The following is a 19,052-nucleotide window of genomic DNA, read 5'->3' as shown; positions in this document are numbered from 1 at the left end:
GCTCGGGTGGAAGTGCGCATGCGCGCTGGCGCGGCCGTGGACTCCATTTCCCAGCACCCCGTGCGGCGCGCCCACGTGATCGCGGCGGCCCAATGGGAGCGCGGCGGCGGGCGGGCGGGCGCCATGGCGGAGGTGGGGCGCTGAGCGGCCTCGCGGCGGGGCCCGGGCTGGAGCGGGGGGCGCGAGCCGCCGCCCAGGTAAAGGAAGGGGGAGGGAGGGGGGAGAGGGAGCGGCGCGGGACCCGCGCCCGCGGGACAGGAAGTGACGTCAGAGAGGCGGGGGGACGGAGGGAAAGGGCCGGCGGGGCGGCCCCTGGCGGCGGGGGGCGACGTCACGGCGACGCCGCTGCGGTGACGTCAGCGCGGCGATGGGCTGAGGGGAGCGGGCCGGGGCCTGAAGGGAGCGGGGGAGGCCCGGCCGTGGCGGCGCCCTGAACGGCCCCTCCCGTGTCAGTAAACCTTCCCTGCCCGGTCCCTGCCCGGTGCCGTGCTTCCTTACGGCTGTTGTGCCTCCACGGCAGCAGTTGGAGGCCATGGCAGGCCGGCCCTGTGGTGGTACCACACGTTTACCCCCGGGATGCAGGACGCTGTGGGGAGGCCGTGACCCCCCCCTCCCCCCTTCGTCACACTGCCCCGAAGCCAGCAGGCCGCCGTTCCGGCCTCGGCTGTGTGTGTGGCAGCCACAGCCCGGCCTGGAGCTGCGTCAGTGTTGGGGCAGGTGGGGGTTAAGGAGAGGTTGCGCTCCAGAGGGGGCGGCACAGAGCTGAGGGAGCGTTGGGCCGCTGCTGTCAGACACGGGGACGGAATGGCCCTTTGTGGAGCCGCCGGTTGGACTCTGTGATCGCTGCAGTTCCTTCCCAGCTCAGGAGACTCAGCTCCTGTGGTTCTGTTCTATCAGGAGACCCTCAGGATCCGGATGCAGAACGCTGCGTCCCTGTGCTGCCGTCAGCAAGAAGCTTGGCAGGACGTGCTGGTGAGCAGTGGGGATGTGGGACGATGCCAGGCCTGAGTCCATCACATCACTTTGCCTCACTTTTCTCCCGTGCAGCCAAGGCTGGAGCACAGCGTACGTGCAGGGCGGGGATGTGCTGACTTCCCATAGTTCTGGCAGTGAGTCGCCTTCCCTGTGCTGCATCTCTCAGTTCAGGAGGCCACCGCCTCCGTGCCTGCTGCAGGGGGACCTGTAGGTGTCACCAGAACCCCGTTGTGCTCACCACCCCCACTGCTCACCTCCCCACCTCTCCCCTTCCAGGCTTCCCGGAAGATGGAGCCCACATCGGTGAGGACCAAAGTGCCCTCCTTCCTGTCCGACCTGGGGAAGGCCACGCTGAGGGGCATCAGGAAATGTCCCCGCTGCGGCACTTACAACGGCACCCGCGGGCTGAGCTGCAAGAACAAGAACTGCGGCACCGTCTTCCGCTACGGCACACGCAAGCAGCCCGGGGTCGATGCTGTTAAGATCATCACTGGCTCTGACTTACAGGTGTACTCGGTGCGCCAGCGGGACCGGGGCCCGGATTACCGGTGCTTTGTAGAGCTGGGCGTTTCGGAGACGGCCATCCAGACTGTGGATGGGACCATCATCACACAGCTCAGCTCCGGCCGCTGCTACGTCCCGGCGTGCCTGAAGGCGTCCACGCAGGGTGTGGTGGAGAATCAGTGCCAGCACGTCAAGCTGGCCCTGAACTGTCAGACCGAGGCCACCCCGCTGACCCTGAAAAGCTCGGTGCTCAACTCCATGCAGGCCTCGCCCGAAACGAAACAGACTATTTGGCAGCTGGCCACAGAGCCCACGGGGCCGCTGGTGCAGCGGATCACCAAGAGCGTCCTGGTGGTGAAGTGCAAGGCCAGCCAAAAGCACAGCCTGGGCTACCTGCACGCCTCCTTCGCCCAGAAGATGAGCACGAAGACGCTGGCGGAGCACAGGTTCTTCTGCTCCTGCCAGACCCTGAAGCCTGGCAAGGCCGCCTCGGCCAAGGAGGAGGCGGCAGCACAGAGGTGCATTCACTTCTTCGCCTGCATCTGTGCCTTTGCCAGCGACGAGAGCCTGGCCCAGGAGTTTGCCGACTTCCTCACCTATGACTCAGGCGGTATCTGAGGCTGATTTGGGGATTTTGAGAGGGGGACGAACGGGGGGGCCAAGGGGAGCAGGCCACCCTACTGCTCGTGCTGCTGCCAGTGCTGGCCTGAGGGCAGCCCTCACACCTGCTCCTCGTGGGCGCTGGGCTTCATTTCCTGCTCCTCCCCCCACCAGAAAGCACTCACAGGCTGTGACATGCCTGTGCAGGTGTGGGAGCAGAGCAGGGGGCTGCCCTGGGGGACAGATCCCCTTTGCTTTGCTGCAATCGATGCTCGTAACAAGTGGAGCTTCCTCTTCTGGGATGGGAACTGGGTGTCTTCTTCCTTTTGGGCAAGAGCAGCGAAGCTGAAGGTGTTGTGAAATCCACACGGGGCAGAAGTCACTGGGTTTGTGTGCTCTGTGGCTCAAAGGCTGCACCCAGCTAGTCCCACCGAGGCACCCGAAAGCATTCGTGATGCTCCCTAACACAGACTGCTGTGGGTGAATTAACCTGAGCTAATTAAAACCGCTTCCCATCTCAGTGCTGCTAAGCTCAGTAGTGCTTAGGGTGCTGCATTGTTCCCTTCGATCCCCTTGGGGATGACACACAGGGCCCAGCGGGACCGGAGCTGGGAGCAGAACGCAGTTAGTGCCCAGGAGCCCCAGCTCTGATCCCTCTCCACTCCCCAGCTCTCTTTCCACCCCAGGAGAGCTGGCTGTCTCTGCTGCCTCGCCTTTCCCCTCTGGGCTTTTCCCCTGGTTTTGGTTCTGGTTTTCTGTGTGGTTTTTGCAGGCAGCAGCTCAGGATGTGGGAACTCCACGTGCAGCGGTCGGCACGTTTGCTGCTCGGTGCTTTGGGGAGCGCGCCCTGCCTGTCAGGTGGAGCTGAAAACAAGCCAAACCCCCAGATATTTGGCTCAAGGCTCTGGTTTTCCTTCCCCAGTGCCCCTGTCTGTGTGGATCAGTGCTGCCAGATCCATTCAGGTGGAGCGGTTGTGGAGTGTGGGGTGGCTGTGAGTCCCCCCAGCAGGGCAGCACTTGGTGAGGTGGGCCAGAGGTGATTTTAATGACTGAGAGCTGTCCCTCGTAGGTCTGAAAGGGATCGCTGTCCCTCAGTTGGTGTGTGGCCCTGAGTCCACCGTGCAGGCTGGCGAGGCTGCTGCCAAGGCCAAGAAGAGGAAAAAGGACTTAACGCCCGGTGAGTGGCACAGTCACCAGGGATGGGCATCCGAGGCCCAATGTGTGGGCTGCAGTGTCAGCACGGTGTGTGCCCCAACCTGCTCTCCTTTCCCCAGGGCCTCTCCTAGCTCAGGACACGGCCGGCCTGAGGAGAAGCAGCCTGAAGAAGCCCACGGTTGCTGCCTCACTGAAAAGGCAAGGTAGGGCTCAGCCCCACAGTCTGGGTTTTTTGGTACTGCAGTGGTGGTGATGTCCAGAGCTACCCATCCAGGCTGGAAATGGGGCAAAGTTGGGTTTCTGGGGGATGAATACTTGTTGAGAAAGAACGTCTGGGCTCTGGCTGCCCGCCTGGCTCTGTGGGAGGCAGCGTGCTGCAGGGAAAGGAGATGCAAACTGCCATAGCAGCGGCCTCCTCAGGGGATTCTCCTTGACATGTGTGTCCTAACTGTTATCTCTGAGCATTCACGGGTGTGTGCTGGATACTTGGGGTCAGTATGGCACTGCAAAATCCTTTAGGTGAAAGACCAAAGACCCAAATCCAGACAGCTGGAGCTGATGTCCCTCTCCTTTGCCTCGCAGGTTGTAACCAACTTCTGGACGAGTCGCAGGTTACCCTGTCCTTCCAAGACTGGCTGGCCAGCGTCACTGAGCGCATCCATCAGACCATGCATTACCAGTTTGAGGGTAAGCTGGGCTTTGGGACCACGGTGGGAGCCTCCTTCCAGCTCCTGACTGTGAAATAACTTAGCCCAAAGGGAGGCACGTGCTTTGCTCAGCTGAGAGCAAACATTATTTTTGCCCATCGGCTTTGATTCGTTCCCCAAATGTGGTGTTAGCTTCACCAAAGCCTGATGTTTATTGCTATGGGAAGGGAGAAACTCCCTTAGAGGTTATTTATGCCTGAAGAACCCGCCCGGAGCCAGGCAGAAGAGGTGACGTAAGGTAAGGTAAGGTGAGGTGCCTCACGTGGCATCTGAGAAATGCTCCCTCGCCAGTCTGGAGCATGCTGCTGTCCCCCACGTGCCCTAAGGGCAGAGCTCTGGTTCTCCCTGTGCACAGGCAGCTGTGGGTGATGGCTGTTTCTGCATCCCCTGTGGCATGCAGGTCAGCCACGCCACTTCCTGCAGGGCACGTGGCCACAGAGCACAGCCAGAGTTGTGAAAATCCTCAGTGGGGCTGTACTGCATGAGGCTCCCAGGTGCTGCATGCTGTGCGTGCCTGGCCTCTGTGCAGATCCAGCTGGACTCTCCTGAAGAGGACAAACACCTCGAGGGGGGTCTCTTTCCAAGCCCTGTAAGAGCAGTTTGTCGGTGAGGACACACACTCTGCTCTCTGGCAGACGTCTCTGAGGTGTCAGGCATAGGAGCTCAGCGATGCCCTTGGCCTCCAGCGAGCTGCTAGGAGCCACAGCAGCCATCTGTGTGCTCTGCTCACCCACTGAAAGAAAGCCCTTTCTGCTGCCCTGCTGTGCTCCTCCAGACAAAACAGATCCCCCCAGGGTGGGGAGAAGGGATGGCAGCAGCTGGCAGAGAGATCCAGGGCTGCTCAGCCTGGGGAGGTGGTGCCCAGAGGTGGAGTTGGTGGAGGGAATGAACCTGACAGCACCAGGCTGTGCCCAGCATTGCCCACAGCTGGGCCAAGAGGGCAGGGACACAAACCACAGCACGAGAAAGTAAATGTAAAACACATCACTGGCCGTGTTCCGGCCAGATGCTGATCTCCACCTGGACACATGCTCCTTTCCAACCTTTTATTTGCCTGCAAGCAGCAGTGCCTCTCTTGCCCTAAGCCCTGCCCTCTCTGTGACCATGCAGGTAAACCCGAGCCGTTGGTGTTCCACATCCCACAGGCATTCTTTGATGCGCTGCAGCAGAGGATATCCAGTGGGAGTACAAAGAAGAGGTTGCCCAACTCCACTACAGGTAAGAAACTCGCTTATACATTGAAAGCACTCTGCATACCACTTAAGGCAGGGAAAAGCCCGCATGAAGCCGACACCCCCCCTCTTGTTTCTAGCAGCCTTAGGGACAGAAGGCTCAGCTAAGCAGGAGCCACAGCCTGTGCTCCCAGTGGGGCTGTAACAGCTCCAGCCTCAGCCTGGCTGCGGGCTCAGCGCTTGGCCAGTGGCAGCAGCTGTGCAACAGTTTGACTGGTGTTAGAGCTGGAAGAATAAAGGCAGCAGAGACTCAGAGCAAACAGCATCTTCCCCGCAGGCTCTGCTCAGTTCTGCTGCTGCTTTTGAGCCAAATGGACTGCAGAGCACTTGATCCTAAGTGTTTCTCTCCGCTGCTTTACACTTCACACTGATGTAAGACAATGCTTGAGCAGCCACGCAGAGCTCTCAGCACGATTACCTGCAGCGTTCCGACTTCAGGAGCACCACTGGGCCCCCAGCTGAGTATAAAGAGCCCACAGACGCTGAGCAGTCCTCAAGTGCCAAGCCAGCTTTACTTCATTATTGTGCTCTTAACTGAGACCAGGAGGAGAGTCCAGAGCGCAGTGCAGAGCAGCAGACTGAGGGCTCGCCTCCCAGCCAAAGCAAAGCGCTCTCGCTGCAGCCCAGAAGGAAAAAGCAGCGAGGAAAAGCAAGTTGCATCACCAGCCTCACTCCTTCCCCCCCACCTTTAACTGCACTTTCCTTCCCCGTAGCGTTTGTCCGCAAAGATGCCCTTCCCCTGGGGACCTTCTCCAAGTACACGTGGCACATCACCAGCATCCTGCAGGTCAAGCAGATCTTCGACACGCCCGAGGTAAGGGGGAACACACACCCCACCCCGCACTGCCACGCATTGCTGAGCCCTTCACCCCGGTGCTTCCCAGCAGCTGCCACTGGAGATCACACGCAGCTTCATCCAGAACCGGGACGGCACCTATGAGCTCTTCAAGTGCCCCAAGGTGGAGGTGGAGAGCATTGCTGAGACCTACGGGCGCCTGGAGAAGCAGCCGGCCATCCGCCCGCTGGAGCTCAAGACCTTCCTCAAAGTGGGTAAGCGAGGGAGGGAGTTCTCCTCTCAGCCCACTTGGGGGGGGATTCCTCCCCCCCACACTGCCAGGGCAACCCCAGCAGCACCGCCATGAGATCTCTGCACAAATGTTGGAGCAAGATACCGGCTGGATGTGCACCTCCCTGCCCGGGGCGTGGGGCTCCACCAAGCAGCAGTCACCACCAAGGCACTAAGGAATGGCCCCAGGCCCCACCCAGGAGACAGACACCTTCACCAGGAAGGGTGTTTCCCTTCATAACCCCACACAGAGGAGTCCTACCATAGCTGGGGGTCTCCCCCTCACACCCTAATGCAGGGGGAGCTGTACCCATAAGGGGCTCTCCCCCAGATCTGCACTCAGAGGCAGTGCCCCCCTGTAGGTGGCCCTTCCCCTCTCACTCAACCACGCAGGCATTGATGGAACCCACCCCCCATCATCTCTGAGATGAGTTCTGTCACCATCTCCACCCTCCTCCTACCAAAAGCAGCCACAGAACTGCACGGTACCCCACCCCCCCAGTCCCCGGGTTCACCTTCACGAGTCCAGACACCCATTACAAACACACATGCCCCCCAAAAAAACAACTCCTGCACCAAGAGCCCCAAGAACACCCACCCCACCACCGAGGTAAGGCCCAGGCTCCCCCAGCTCACCCTCTTCTCCCCCCCTCCCCTGTAGGAAACACCTCTCCCACCCAGAAGGAGCCCACCCCATTCATCATCGAGTGGATCCCCAACATCCTACCTCACTCCCACATCGGAGAGCTGCGCATCAAGTTTGAGTACGGGCACCAGGGCGGCCGTCAGCCCCAAGCCTCCTTCTCCACCCAACAGCCACCAGCGCTGGAGCCCACCCTGGAACTCGCTCCGCTCACCACCATCACCTTCCCCTGAGCTCCGGGGCTGCAATCCAGAACTGCCACCACGGCCACGTCAGCCCGAAAGAGAGAAAGAAACCAAGCACAGAGCTGCTGCCGCACCTGGAAAAAGAAAAAGTGCTGCTCACCGGGTGCACGCTGCTCCTCTCTGCACCCAGGAAAGCAAGCTGGGAAGGACACGGGGGGGCTGCACCCCTCCTGCGGAGCACACACACATCCAGGGAAGCCCCAGCTTCAGCCCAGAGCTGGGGGAGGGGGAAATCAGTGCAGAGCAAGGACATGGGGGGAGCAGAGAGCAGGGATGGGGGTCCTGCCAGCTCCAGGTGACCACTGCCAGCATTTACCTGAACTCCAGCCACTCCTTGCTCGCATCCTCCGGCAGAACCCGGCTGCATCTTCCCCCTGGATGGAGGAGGGCATGGCCAGGCTCATTCCCTCCCTCAGGTTGATGTGCTGCACCTGGACTTGGGGGGGGAGAGAGCAGCCCAGGACCCCAACTCCTGCAGGGAGGGGCTGCAGGCACCGCACCCCCACCAGCACCACCCCACTGCATCCCACCCCTCTTCCTGACAGCAGCACAAGGACATTCGTACTGAAATAATTTATTTTCTAACAATCCAACAATACAGAAGTATACATACACACGGCCAGGTCTGTCTAAAACACATACTCTCTAAAAAAAAACGCGTGTGCTAACTTGTAAGAAAAACAAAACAACAAAAAAAATGAAGCACCATTATATGGTCTTGACACAGGATTCATAGTGACGTGCTATGTACAACGGGAATTGAACGCCTGGAAAGGAAATCTTTGCATCCTCCCATCTGCTGCTCCCCTTTCACTCTGTGTCTATCGCTCAGAAGATGCCAGAACTCAAAAGTGATGCTAAAAAGCCAAGGAGTGGGGTCTGGGTCTCGGGGGCAAATTAGAAGGAAAAAGGGGGGAAAAAGATTAAAATCAATGGGAAGGGCAATGAAAATGCATCAAAAGCCACTGAGGTGGGGAAGGCTCCTGAGGTGGGGATGGAGAAGCCTCTGCTGCTGGCTTTGTTCTGCCCCAGGTTGAGGGATGGGGATGGGATGAGATGGGATGGGGACCAACGCCCAGGGCTGGGGGCTTCCCCGTCCCCAAGCAGCGCGGTTTGGACTCGCACGTCTGTGTAAACGCAGGGGGTGCTCCTCGCTCCCCCCCTTTTTTCCAACAATCTACAAAAAAAAAAAAATCTCATTGCTGCAGCTTATCTCTGAGTAATGCTGGTGGATCCGTGAATTCGAGGAAAGGCTGGCGGCCCCAGGACGCTGCTCCAAGCTCACCTGGAGTTTTGGGGGAAAAGCCCGTGGTTTTAGGTTCGAACTTCGTGCCCGTCCGACGGCAGCGCATCGTTTGCCAAAGGTTTGAGTTTGTTGGGTTTTTTTTTTTTTTTTCGATGCCAACGCGTTGGAGAGGAGCACGTCCAAACAGTGCAAAGGTCAGCGGAGTACTGCTTCATATCGGGACAGAAATCAAATGAAAAGAGGGGGAAAAAAAAAAAAACAAAAAACCAACAAAAACCACAACCAAAACCAACACGCGGTGTTTCACCAAAAGAACGCGGTCAACCCAAAAAGGCACGACACAAAAAATAACAATGAAGAGTCTAAACCTTAACGCTCGGTACAACTAAGTGGAGAACGAAGCGCACGTTTCCTCCTGTTCCCCCTTGGAGTGCATCCCCACCGCGCCGGGGTTGGAGTTGGGATTTCGGCAGTGCTCAGAAGAAAGGGGCTGGAGAGGGCTTGAGCCATCGTGTATCAGAGCAGCGCGCCTCCAAGTGCAGATACTCAGCTTTGCCCGTGGGTTGTTGTTTTCATGGGGTGGGCTTCTGTGGGTTTCCATGGGCTCTTGCCTTCTTGGAGTGGGTTTCCGTGGGTTTTTGTCTTTGGGAGTGGTTTCCATGAGTTTTTGTCTTCTTGGGTTGGGTTTCCGTGGGTTTTTGTCTTCGTGGGGTTGGGTTTGTATGGGTTTCCATGGGTTTTTGCCTTCTTGGGGTGGGTTTCCATTGGTTTCCATGGTTTTTGTTGTTGTTTTGGGGTGGATTTCCATGGTTTGTTGTTTTTTTTTGTCTTTTGGGGGTGAGTTTCCATGGGTTCTTGTCTTTTTGGAGTTGGTTTCCGTGGGTTCTTGTCTTCCTGAGGTGGTTTCTATGGGTTTTTGCCTTCTTGAGGTGGGTTTCTGCGGGTTTCCATGTTTTTTTTGTTGTTTTGGGGTGGGTTTCCATGAGTTTTCATAGAATCACAGCATGGCTTGGATTCAAAGGGACCTCAAGGACCATTAAGTTCCAATCCCCCTGCCCCAGGCAGGGCTGCCCACTGCTCAATCACATACTAGATCAGGTTGCCCAAAGCCCCATTCAACCTGGTATTAAATACCTCCAAAGAGTTTTCTCAAAGAGTCGGAATGGCTTCTGAGCCCCACATGGACGTTCCATCCCCATCACCAAAGCGTCCGACGTTGAGCACGAGAGATGGAGTAGGAAAACCCTGGAAGAAATCTCTGCATCTCCATCAGAGGACTCTGCGTAAAACGATCCCAGAACGTCTTCTAAAGCATGAAGTCATAACTCCATTCATGTCAAAGAAAATGAGGAGATACTGTTTGTAGACCACACATTCTACGCACACGTGCTCGAGTTGGCTTGTTGGCTTCAACGCATCGGCACGGCTGGAAACCATAGTGCTGGGGCCAGGGGAAGGGGTTGGCCTTTTCTTTTGGCGTTTGGTTGCGGTTCTCTATGGTGGAAACCCAAATCCTCAGCATGGAGAGCGCCCAAACACAACCCCAAGGCTGGGCAAGTGCTTCACACGCAGCAGCGCCGCTCGGAGCGCCGCCACTTATTGCTAAATCGCGCGCGACGGATGCGATGGGACCAAGCAGCGCTTCTATAAAACAAATGAGGCATCTTGTTTGTTTGTTTTTGTGCTAAAGGGATGGAGATAATCTTTGTTCATCTCTCCGAGGTAGAAAAAAATTGTCCCAGAGACAAGAAGCGCCAAGGCCGTCCTAAGACACGCGGCCGTAACGCGAGAGGGCACAGCACAAGGACAGCACCATTTGGTTTTGAGGCATTCCAGGAACTTCCAGAGCTGGAGATGTCCATCCCGAGGCTGCCGGGAGGAGCAGAGCCTTTTGCTTTGCAGGAGGGGTCCGTTGCTACCCTGAATTTTTAGAGTCGGCGGAGGGAAAGGCCACCGACTGACGCTCCGTTGCAGACCTCCCTCTGCTTTCTCCCTGCTCCAAGCTACCGGCAAGGCTGGGTCTCACCCACACAATGCATATTTGGGCCCTGGTGCTGATTGTTAGTGGGCAAACACTACAAAGATCCGGAATAGCGAGCGGTAACAGCAAGGCAAAGGAAAGCTGAGCTCATCCGGCATTGCTGTTACCGCTGCGATATTCCCGGGCGCACCAAAACGGGGCTGGAATGTACGGTCTCGCTGAGATGAGCTTCCCCACGGGGTGAGAAGCGAGTGGGCGCGATGGGCCGCGCGCTCCGGGGAGAAGCTCAGCACCCACAGCCCTGCTTGGGACCGGGGCAAAGCGGACTTCGTGTCAGCAGCACAAGGGAACTGCGGGACGGTCTGGTTTGCTACCAACTGGGAAAGAGCGGTGGGTGGAAGAGCTGCGGGGTCTGATGCTTAGAGAGCAGGGCACAGCTTGTGAGCACTCTGCGCCTTCGCCCTCCGCACACCCGAGCTGGCGTAGCCCTCGTCGCTGCACACGCTCTGCAGGCTGCCGCGCTCGTCCGAGTCGCTGGGGCTGCTGCTGCTCCAGTCGAGGTCTGCGGGCAGGGAGTCGGTGCTCTCCACGTCCACGTCAATCTCTTCTGCAAGCAGAAAGCAAACAGCATCACAAGGAGCTCAGTGGGACCTCCAGATGCTGTCCAGAGATGTGCAGGTCTCACCTCTGTCCGAGTCGGAGCGCTCCGAGGACACGGCGGAGCCGACGCTGTCGGTGCGGACCCTCTCACTGCCCAACTTCTCCAGCTGCCGCTTCAGGTGCCGCTGCTCGCGCTGCAGCTGCTCAATCTGGTGGAGGGCTCTCCTGTCGTAGTCCTCGAGCTTCTGCAGAGGGGGAGAAACGGATGGAATGGTTGGGTTGGAAGAGACCTCAAAGGTCACAGAGTGGTGGAATCACAGCATGGTCGGGTTGGAGGAGTTCTTAAAGATTAGAGAATCGTGGAATCACAGTATGATTGGGTTGGAAGGGACCTTAAAGATCAGAGAATAGTGGAATCACAGTACAGTTGGGTTCTTAAAGGTCACAGAACCATGGAATTATAGAATGGTTGAGTTGGAAGGGTTCTTAAAGGTCATGGAATCATGGAATCAGACCAGGCTTGGGTTCTAAAGGTCCTTAAAGGTCACAGAACCATGGAACCATAGAATGGTTGGGTTGGAAGGGACCTGAAAGGTCACAGAATCATGGCATCACAGCATGGTCAGGTTGGAAGGGTTCTTAAAGGTCACTGAATCATGGAACCATAGAGTGGTTGGGTTGGAAGGGACGTTAAAGATTAGAGAATCGTGGAATCAAAGCATGGTTGGGTTGGAAGGATCCTATGCAGTGCTTTTTTTCTATTTCTATTTTCTATTTCCAAGCTTTGATAAGGCACTGTTGGCATGCAGGCTGCGTCCCGCCATGCCGCCATAGAATGACAGAATCACTCAGGTTGGAAAAGACCTTAAAGATCATTGAGTCCAACCACGACCTAACCAAACTACCCTAACAACCCTCCGCTAAATCACGTCCCTGAGCACCACATCCAAACGGTTTTTAAACCAGCCACGGTTATCTGCTGCTTCATAAAACCAAATGTGCTCGGTGAGAGTCACGGTGTAGAGGGCAAACCATAAAGCAGTCAACATGGCCAGGAAGCCACACGGTGCCCATCAAGTAGGAGCAAGGCTGAGGGCTTTGGGGATGCTCTGCACGAGCAGCTTTCTCCAAGCCTTCTGCTCTGCAGGGACTTCTGGTGCCACCGGACTCACCTTGATGTGCAATTTGGCTTTCATGAGTAAACTCAGCGTGGTGTGCTTGCTGGATTCGGGGCCGAGCGGCACCAGCACCTTCAGCTTCTCCAAACACAGCCGCAGGTGGGCACGCCTGGAAGAAAACCATCAGAGTGCTCAGCGTGCAACGACACCATGTGGCATCTCGACCTCCACATCAGTGGAGGAACAGCAAAATAAAACTGCTCCTGCTACATCCAGCACGGGGCTGCCAGCCCCTCGAGCCTCCTTTGGGTCAGAATCAGACAGTTTGCAGCACCCCACGCTCCCATCTGCACGGATGGCAGTGCAGGATGCCCCGAGCTCAGCTCCCCAGCCCCAATATTCCGGTTCCGTTCCCATTGCAACACCGCCTGTGCCGTACCCCACTGACACACTCAGGGCAGATGGGGATGTTGCAACGACCTGCCTATCTCGTTCCGCACGCGAATAAACAGGCATTTGCCTGCACTGAGTGCCTCCTGCATGACAGTGCCAACAAAACACATGCTCGTGCTGTTGGGGTCAATCCCAAACAGAGCTGAGCCCTCACAGACGTTGTTTTCCATCGGCTGGGGCTGTGCCGACCCGTCCGACCTGCAGGAGATCCTTCCACACGTGGGAGGTGAGCAGCCAGCCCAGCTGCATGCACTGGGGATGGGAATCCACCACAGAGGCGTCCCAAGAGAGGGACAGCTGCTGACACCCAGCCCAGTGCCTACACAGAGCTCTCCAAAGAGGAACGGCTCAGCTGCATCACAGCAGCTCACTGGGGGGAGATGTGTGATTTAAACCCCCCTCTTCCCCCCCCCGGAGCATGAAGAGAACACAGAACTATTGCAGCTGCCTGTCCCAGGTGGGCTGAGCACACAGAGCTGCAGCGCACACCGGGGCACAAAGCAGCACCGGGGGCACAGCACGGCACGGCTCCGTCTGGAATAGGCGTGGGGCAGCCCTGATGTGCAATGGAAAAGAGACTTCCACGTGGATCCCAGCCCGTTCTCACCTGTTCTTTTCCATCTCATTGTGCGTTGACCTGAAAAAGAAAGAGGACTTTGTGAAATGCTTGGCTCGAGGAGGGCGGCAGACAGCGGGGGTCCCTGCAGAGGGGTCAGTGCACCCAGGATGACAAATCTGGTGGCAGAGAGGCGGGTAGGGAGAGGTACTCAGAGAGATGGCAGTGCCACGGCCTGGAAACCCAATTGAGGTGGTCTGGATGGGGAAGGGCTCGCTGCTGGAAGGGCTGTGGTTAGGGGGAGCAGCAGCACGAGAGCACACAATGCAGTGCCGGGGATGGCAGCAGCACCCAACACATCATGTACTCCATGGATGAGTGGTTGTAAGGGAGAGGAGGAAGCAAAGGGGCCCAACCACCGCTCAGCAGCACCATGCAGGAAGGGGAAGCTCTCCTCATCCTAACGCCAACCCCAAACCGAGCGGAGCACAACTCCAGCGCGTCTCCGAGGTACGCGAGTAGCTCCAAAGCACCCGTCCCGCTGCTCCCATTCCTCGTGAGCAATGCCATAGTGAGGAATGAAGCTCCACGTCTCCCCAGAAAGGAACCTCAGAGCGCAGTCGGGACGGGGACGTCCTGCTGTCACAGCTGGCAAAGGTCACCCGTCCCCACGCGACGTGCGCCGGAGCAGGACGTGGTGCCGTGCCCGTGAGATGGCAGAGCTGCTCCTCCCTGAGCAAACAGCAGGAAGGAGCTGGGAGGAGCAGCAGCGATCCGCCACGGGTGACACTTCGGGGTAAAAGCACTCCTCCCCAACGGAGGCTTTGGATCTGAATCTCATCCACCACTTCGACAGCCTCCAAACGGAACCCGAGCGCCGTGCACCAAACAAGGGAGCATCCAAAGCGAAGCCCAAAATCATCCTTGCCTGCCACGTCGTGTGATTGCACCTTCAGTCCCCAATAGGGGACGTCCCCAGTGTGCCCACCCACTGCCTGGGGTGGGGAGGGGTGGCGGGGGGTGCAGGGCCACCTCGCAGCTCTGTGGGGTCCTGGGGGGGGACCCATTCTGGTGGTGACGGTGGTGCCCCCATGGGTGCCCCACAGCCCACAGCTCTGCCAGGCAGCCCACCATGGGGCAGCCCAGCAAACCACGATCCCTGGAAGCCAGCTGTGTCTCCTCCAGCCCCCCCCTGCCCCACCGGGCACCCTGTTGTAATCACCGGGTGACAGCAGCACCTCCTGTGTCCCCAAGGGTCCCCACCACGGCCCCGAGCCCCACTGTGCGCCCTGTGACATGGAATCCCGATAGACTCTGAGCATCCAACGACAGCAGATCAGGGACACAACCACCGGGCGCCAGCAGCACCCCCAATGCCCCCAGAGCTGCCAGACCCCCAGCGACGGGGACACCAACAGACCCCGACCCTGACCTCCGGCTGTGATGGGGTCCCCCCAACGCCCCCACATCGGCCTGGTGCTTTGTGTTGGGCCCTGACTGCCAGCAGCACCCCCACCGCCCCCAGACCCCCTGCAACGGGGATCCCAACAGACCCCGGTGACAGCAGGGCCCCCCACGTCCCCCCCCAACCTGGCACCCCGTGCCAACTCCTGACCCCCGGCTGACAGCGGTGTCCCCAAAGCCCCCCCCCATGGCAGCGGGATCTCAATAGGCCCCAACAGACCCCAATCTGGGCGCAGACAGAGTCCTCCGCCCCCCCCACCCCCCCCCAGACCCCCACCCCACCCGGCGCCCCGTGACAGCCGCTGACCCCCGGCTGACAGCGGCGCCCCTATGGGTCCCCACTGCCCCCCCCCTCCCCCCCTCCCGGTACCTGCCGCCCCCGCCGCTCCTCCGGCCCTTCCCGCGGCGCCTCGGGCTCTCCCTGCGGGCTCGGCCTGCTCCGGGCAGCAGCGAGGCGTAGCCGTGCTCGGCCTCTGTGGGGACACAACGGGAGCGGGCAGCGCCGGGAGGCACCGGGAGGTGCCGCGGGGGAAACGGCGGGGTGCCGGTACCTCGCTCCCGCCGCTCCAGGTACTCGGCCGCCTCCAGGAGCAGCCCGATGCTGGACCCGACGCCGGACCCGTCGTCACCGACCGCCGCCATCGCCGCGCTGCGGGGCCGGGACGGGCCAAGCCGGGGTGAGCGCCTCGCCCGGCCGCTCCGCCAGCCCCGCCCACCGCCGCCGCTCATTGGGTGCCGTTCCTCCGTCGCTTTTCGCGATTGGGTGGCGGGGAGACACGCCCTCCCGCGATTGGCTCGGCCCCGAGGAAGGTCCCTCCCCTCGCTGTCGCCCATCAGACCGGGCCCTCCGGGAGGGCTCGCTGTGATTGGGCGAGCCGGAAGGCTCCGCCCACGGGGCTGACTCACTTCCTGCCTCCTGCAGCCAATGGCAGGGCGGGAAGCGGAGAAGGGGGCGTGGCGCCGGCGCCAGATGTCAACGTGGGGCAGAGGGGCTGATGCGGAGCGGGCGGGGACCCCTCCGAGCCCCATAGGCGTAGGGCCCCCCCAAGGCTGGAGACCCCCCTGGGACCTCCGTAAGAAGCAGGAACCTCCCGGAGCCCTTCGCTACAAGCAGATTTCCCCTTAAAAAGCTATGAGCCCCCCCTGAGCTGGGACCCCCGCCTGCAGTGCAGGAACCTCCTTGAGACGCCCCCCCAAAAAACAGCGCCGAGTCCACAAGGAAGGACGTTTCCCCCCCCTTCCCAATAAGCAGAGACCCCTGGAGCTTCCCCTGAGAAGCAGGAAGTCCCCCGAGCCCACCCCTATAAGTACCCCCCCCCATCAGCAGGGACTCCCAGGGTCCTCCCCCGGGCACCCAAAGCTGCTGCCCTTCACCCCAAAGCGTGGCCCCATTCCCCACAGCAGGGAAACCCCCCTTCCTCCCCCCCCCCCAAGCAGTGCTTTTGTCCCAACGGGATGGACTTGGGGGTGGGGGGGGGGGGCAGCTCAGCATCGCTTCCTCCCCACACCCCGAAACCCAGCCCTGCCCTGGGGTGACTCACCCACCTCGGCCACAGCATGGAAACCAGATAAACCTGGGTGTATGTGTGTGTGTTGGGGGGGAGGGGGCGGTCAAAAGGGGGGCACACCATGAGGAGCAACGCTGCCCCAATGCCCCTACAAAAAAACCAATCAACCTTCAACAGCAAAACGTTGGCGTGGTGGTGGTTTGGGGGAAAAATAGGGTGGGATTGGGGGAGAGCAGATCCCAGCTGGCTGTGAGCTCCCTGGAAGTCCCCATCACATCTATTTGTGAGCAAATAAATGGGGGTTTTGGGTTTTTTTTTTTCCTCGTTTTTGAAGCCGCAGCCGGAGCGGGCCGGCCTAACGAGCAGGGCTTTAATTAGCACAGAGAGAAAGCAAACAAAGCGAGGGGGGGGGGTTGGGAATCCCTGTCTGGCAGCAGGGCCTTATCGTGGGGCGCCAGGCGTGCCGTAGTGATGACATGGCACCAAAAGGGCCGGGCACGTCACCGTCACACTGACAGCACGGGTGTGGCACCGTCACCAAGCACGGAGACACAGAGCTGCCAAATTGGTGACGAGGCTCAGCTCTGGCAAGCCAAACCTTCAGAAAGTAGGAAAAAACCCATTAGCTGTCACAGCGAAGGCATTCAGCTCCAGGCTGGATATGCACGTCCTCTTCTTAAGGCATTGGGGTAAGGTCTATCTGCTGCCAGAGCTGGGAACGAAAGCACTTTGGGCTGTAGGGCGCTGCTCAGGGCTGTGCTGCCACCTCCTGGGGCTGTGTGAAATCCTCAGCCGAGGAGCACACAGAGCAGAGCTGTGCAGTGGGAATCCCTGCCCAAAGCGTGGGGTTATCTGGCGAACACACAAAGAAAAAGCAAACTGAGGTTGTTCGGCTCAAATCCCAAATGCTGAGTTGGGGAAACAGCTGCTGGGTGGGTTCCAGCAGCCTCTTCTTGCTGACTTTATTCCTGAGTGATGTTATCACAGATAAAGGGGGAGGGGGCGAAACAAAATGGAAAAAATATGTACAGGTTTTAATTAGGCAACACTGAGCTATCAAAAAAAAACCAACAACACAACAGGAAAAAATACAACCAGCAGGAAATCCTGGCGAGGAACAAACGGAGCTGTGATCGACGAGCTTCACTCCACCCTCCCTTGGTGCAGGGCAGAGCGAGTGCACCCGGATTTGCTCTAAATCACCCCAAATTGGCTTTAAAGATGGGGTCCTCTCCCATCTCTGAGCCAGCAGCACGCCAGGAAGGCAGCGCTGCTCATCGCTCTCTGTGGCATCAAGCAATGAAATCCAACGGTCTGTTGAATCCTCCTTTTCTGTTCATGTACTGTCTGTGGGGAGAGGAAAGGAAACACATCAGCGCCTCGCCGTGCCCACAGACGGCAGCCTGGACATTCAGTTTCCTCTGAAATGCCTTCCCTCCCCGACAGTGTTCTTTTATCACAAGAAAGCGAGTGAGTTCTGTGCAATCCACCACAGCACAAACCTGTATTTCCTCTTCTGGGACACGTTGATGGCGTATGCGTTTGCAGCACCGTCCACTTTCTTGCCCTGAAAGAGGAGAAGAATTGGTCCGGAGATGTGGGCAGCACCAAGAGCCTGCCCACATACATGGGGACACCAAACAGAGCAAAGAATTCAGCAGTGTCACAGCTCTGGGCCGTAAAGGAGAACCCCCCCACACCAAACGGGTGCACTGGAAGCAGGGGAATGTGCTTTGGGGTGTAACCAACACTGTGCCAAGCCCTGTGCTGCATCACTTGGGCAAAGAGACGTCCCAGCACTGCCTGTCACAGCCCTGCAGAGGAAGGAAAGCCAGCCTTGACCCCAGCACGCTCACTTTAGTTGTGTCAAAAGAGGCAAAGCCCATCATCTTCATCATCTCGATTTCCTCTTCCGTCTTGCCTTGCAAATCTTCCTCTGTAAAGGCAACGAAACAGAAGGGTTCACCTGACACAACCAGCGGCGTTCACTTCAAAAGCACCTCAATGAGCCCCAAGGAGCCCTCGGTGCCTTTCACAACGCCGACAACTCCGGCACGAATTAACACAAGAAAAGCGCTGGGGGCGGAGCCTCACCCGTGATCTGCCGCTCTTTGCCTTTGGTGTCTTTGCTCTCCTTCTTCTCCTCGTCTCGCCTCTCCTTCAGCCGCAGAGGGGAGGAGGAACTGGAGCGGTGCCTCCGGGGGGACCTGGCACGGCCGGCACGCAGAGTTCAGCCCCGCGGGAACCGCAGCAGTGCGGGCCGGCTGTTAGGAGACGGTAAGGGGAACGGCACGAGGTCCTGCCGGCACCGAGAGCCTCACCTGGATCGCCGCCGGTGCGGGGAGCGGGAGCGGGTCCTCCTCCTGTCCCTGTCCCGGGACCGCGTCCGTTCCCTCCGCCTCCTCTCCCGGTCCCGCGAAGCGGATCGCGAGCGCCGGCGGTCTGCGGGAAGCGGGGCGGGAGACGGGCAGAGCGCGGTGAGCGGCGGAGGAGGGGAGGAGGAGAACGGGAGGAGGAGGAGGACGAGGAGGAGGAGGGCCCCGCTGCACCCTCACGGCCTCGGCCCTCCGGGGAAGGCCTCGGGGACATCCCTGGGCCCCGTTGCCCCACAGTCCTCCCGGGATCCCCTCCCCCTACTCCTGGCCGCCCGCGGACCCCAACCCCGGAGCCGGCTGCCCACCGCCTCCCCCCGTCCCGTCCTGCTCCGCCCCGCTTCCCTCCCGTTGCCTTACCGCGCCGCGGCGGCGAGCGGGACCGGCTGCGGCCCATTGCGCCGCCCCTCCGCCCCCACTTCCGCCCGCAGCCCTCCCCACTTCCGGCGCTCAGCTCAGTATTCCCCACCCTCCGTCCGGAAACAGCGCCGCAGCGCTTTGGTTCCCCCACCAAAACGGTCCGGGAGGAGCGAACCCCGCCGTAGCCCGGCTCGGGCAGCCCCTCTCGGCCTCCAGAAGCGAGAAGGGCTCGGGGCCGGGCCCGCTGCGTGGCTGGAGGTCCCCCTC

The 19,052-nt window shown here is 59.5% G+C and overlaps 3 protein-coding genes across 13 annotated transcripts; 1 reads left to right on the top strand and 2 right to left on the bottom strand.

Moving 5' to 3' along the window:
* The first annotated feature begins 146 nt into the window (after nucleotides 1–146).
* On the top strand, nucleotides 147–8,339 carry C2orf42 (C2orf42 homolog). Of its 10 annotated transcripts, none has more exons than XM_015297472.4 (11): nucleotides 147–197; nucleotides 898–972; nucleotides 1,048–1,065; nucleotides 1,252–2,089; nucleotides 3,149–3,256; nucleotides 3,354–3,437; nucleotides 3,817–3,921; nucleotides 5,052–5,159; nucleotides 5,887–5,987; nucleotides 6,061–6,223; nucleotides 6,901–8,339. In XM_015297472.4, the coding sequence occupies exons 2-11, from the start codon at nucleotides 916–918 to the stop codon at nucleotides 7,113–7,115; spliced, it is 1,797 nt and encodes a 598-aa protein (XP_015152958.2). In that variant the 5' UTR covers nucleotides 147–197; nucleotides 898–915; the 3' UTR covers nucleotides 7,116–8,339. The 10 variants fall into 10 exon arrangements, with proteins under 10 accessions (XP_015152958.2, XP_015152956.2, XP_015152962.2 ...); XM_015297470.4 differs by having other exon boundaries at nucleotides 6,058–6,223; XM_015297476.4 differs by lacking the exon at nucleotides 1,048–1,065.
* MXD1 (MAX dimerization protein 1) lies at nucleotides 7,686–15,246 on the bottom strand. Of its 2 annotated transcripts, XM_015297478.4 has the most exons (6): nucleotides 15,097–15,207; nucleotides 14,916–15,018; nucleotides 13,133–13,162; nucleotides 12,127–12,241; nucleotides 11,040–11,199; nucleotides 9,183–10,961 (listed from the first exon to the last, which is right to left on the bottom strand). In XM_015297478.4, exons 1-6 carry the CDS (start codon nucleotides 15,185–15,187, stop codon nucleotides 10,774–10,776), a joined length of 687 nt encoding a protein of 228 aa, XP_015152964.1. In that variant the 5' UTR covers nucleotides 15,188–15,207; the 3' UTR covers nucleotides 9,183–10,773.
* A 1,695-nt stretch (nucleotides 15,247–16,941) lies between these two features.
* On the bottom strand, nucleotides 16,942–18,852 carry SNRNP27 (small nuclear ribonucleoprotein U4/U6.U5 subunit 27). Its single transcript, XM_015297493.4, has 6 exons — nucleotides 18,786–18,852; nucleotides 18,375–18,495; nucleotides 18,148–18,260; nucleotides 17,910–17,989; nucleotides 17,556–17,620; nucleotides 16,942–17,400 (listed from the first exon to the last, which is right to left on the bottom strand). Exons 1-6 carry the CDS (start codon nucleotides 18,820–18,822, stop codon nucleotides 17,346–17,348), a joined length of 471 nt encoding a protein of 156 aa, XP_015152979.1. The 5' UTR covers nucleotides 18,823–18,852; the 3' UTR covers nucleotides 16,942–17,345.
* Nucleotides 18,853–19,052: the final 200 nt, after the last annotated feature.

Source organism: Gallus gallus, chromosome 22 (assembly GCF_016699485.2).
Source record: "Gallus gallus isolate bGalGal1 chromosome 22, bGalGal1.mat.broiler.GRCg7b, whole genome shotgun sequence".
Taxonomy (NCBI): domain Eukaryota; kingdom Metazoa; phylum Chordata; class Aves; order Galliformes; family Phasianidae; genus Gallus; species Gallus gallus.
Note: the sequence above shows the minus strand (reverse complement) of the source record. Positions and strands in the feature narration are given on the sequence as shown.

What these genes read in the sequence shown, in the direction of transcription:
- C2orf42 (XM_015297470.4), top strand. Translation starts at nt 916, where the DNA reads ATGCAGAACGCTGCGTCCCTGTGCTGCCGTCAGCAAGAAGCTTGGCAG. An exon ending in TGCCTCACTGAAAAGGCAAG is followed by an intron (nt 3,438 to 3,816) that starts GTAGGGCTCAGC and finishes TTTGCCTCGCAG; the next exon opens with GTTGTAACCAACTTCTGGAC. An exon ending in GTTGCCCAACTCCACTACAG is followed by an intron (nt 5,160 to 5,886) that starts GTAAGAAACTCG and finishes CCTTCCCCGTAG; the next exon opens with CGTTTGTCCGCAAAGATGCC.
- MXD1 (XM_015297478.4), bottom strand. Translation starts at nt 15,187, where the DNA reads ATGGCGGCGGTCGGTGACGACGGGTCCGGCGTCGGGTCCAGCATCGGG. An exon ending in AATGAGATGGAAAAGAACAG is followed by an intron (nt 12,242 to 13,132) that starts GTGAGAACGGGC and finishes GTTTTCTTCCAG; the next exon opens with GCGTGCCCACCTGCGGCTGT. An exon ending in AAGCCAAATTGCACATCAAG is followed by an intron (nt 11,200 to 12,126) that starts GTGAGTCCGGTG and finishes CCCCCTCTGCAG; the next exon opens with AAGCTCGAGGACTACGACAG.
- SNRNP27 (XM_015297493.4), bottom strand. Translation starts at nt 18,822, where the DNA reads ATGGGCCGCAGCCGGTCCCGCTCGCCGCCGCGGCGCG. An exon ending in CCGCTCGCCGCCGCGGCGCG is followed by an intron (nt 18,496 to 18,785) that starts GTAAGGCAACGG and finishes CGCTTCCCGCAG; the next exon opens with ACCGCCGGCGCTCGCGATCC. An exon ending in TCCCAGAAGAGGAAATACAG is followed by an intron (nt 17,401 to 17,555) that starts GTTTGTGCTGTG and finishes CTCTCCCCACAG; the next exon opens with ACAGTACATGAACAGAAAAG.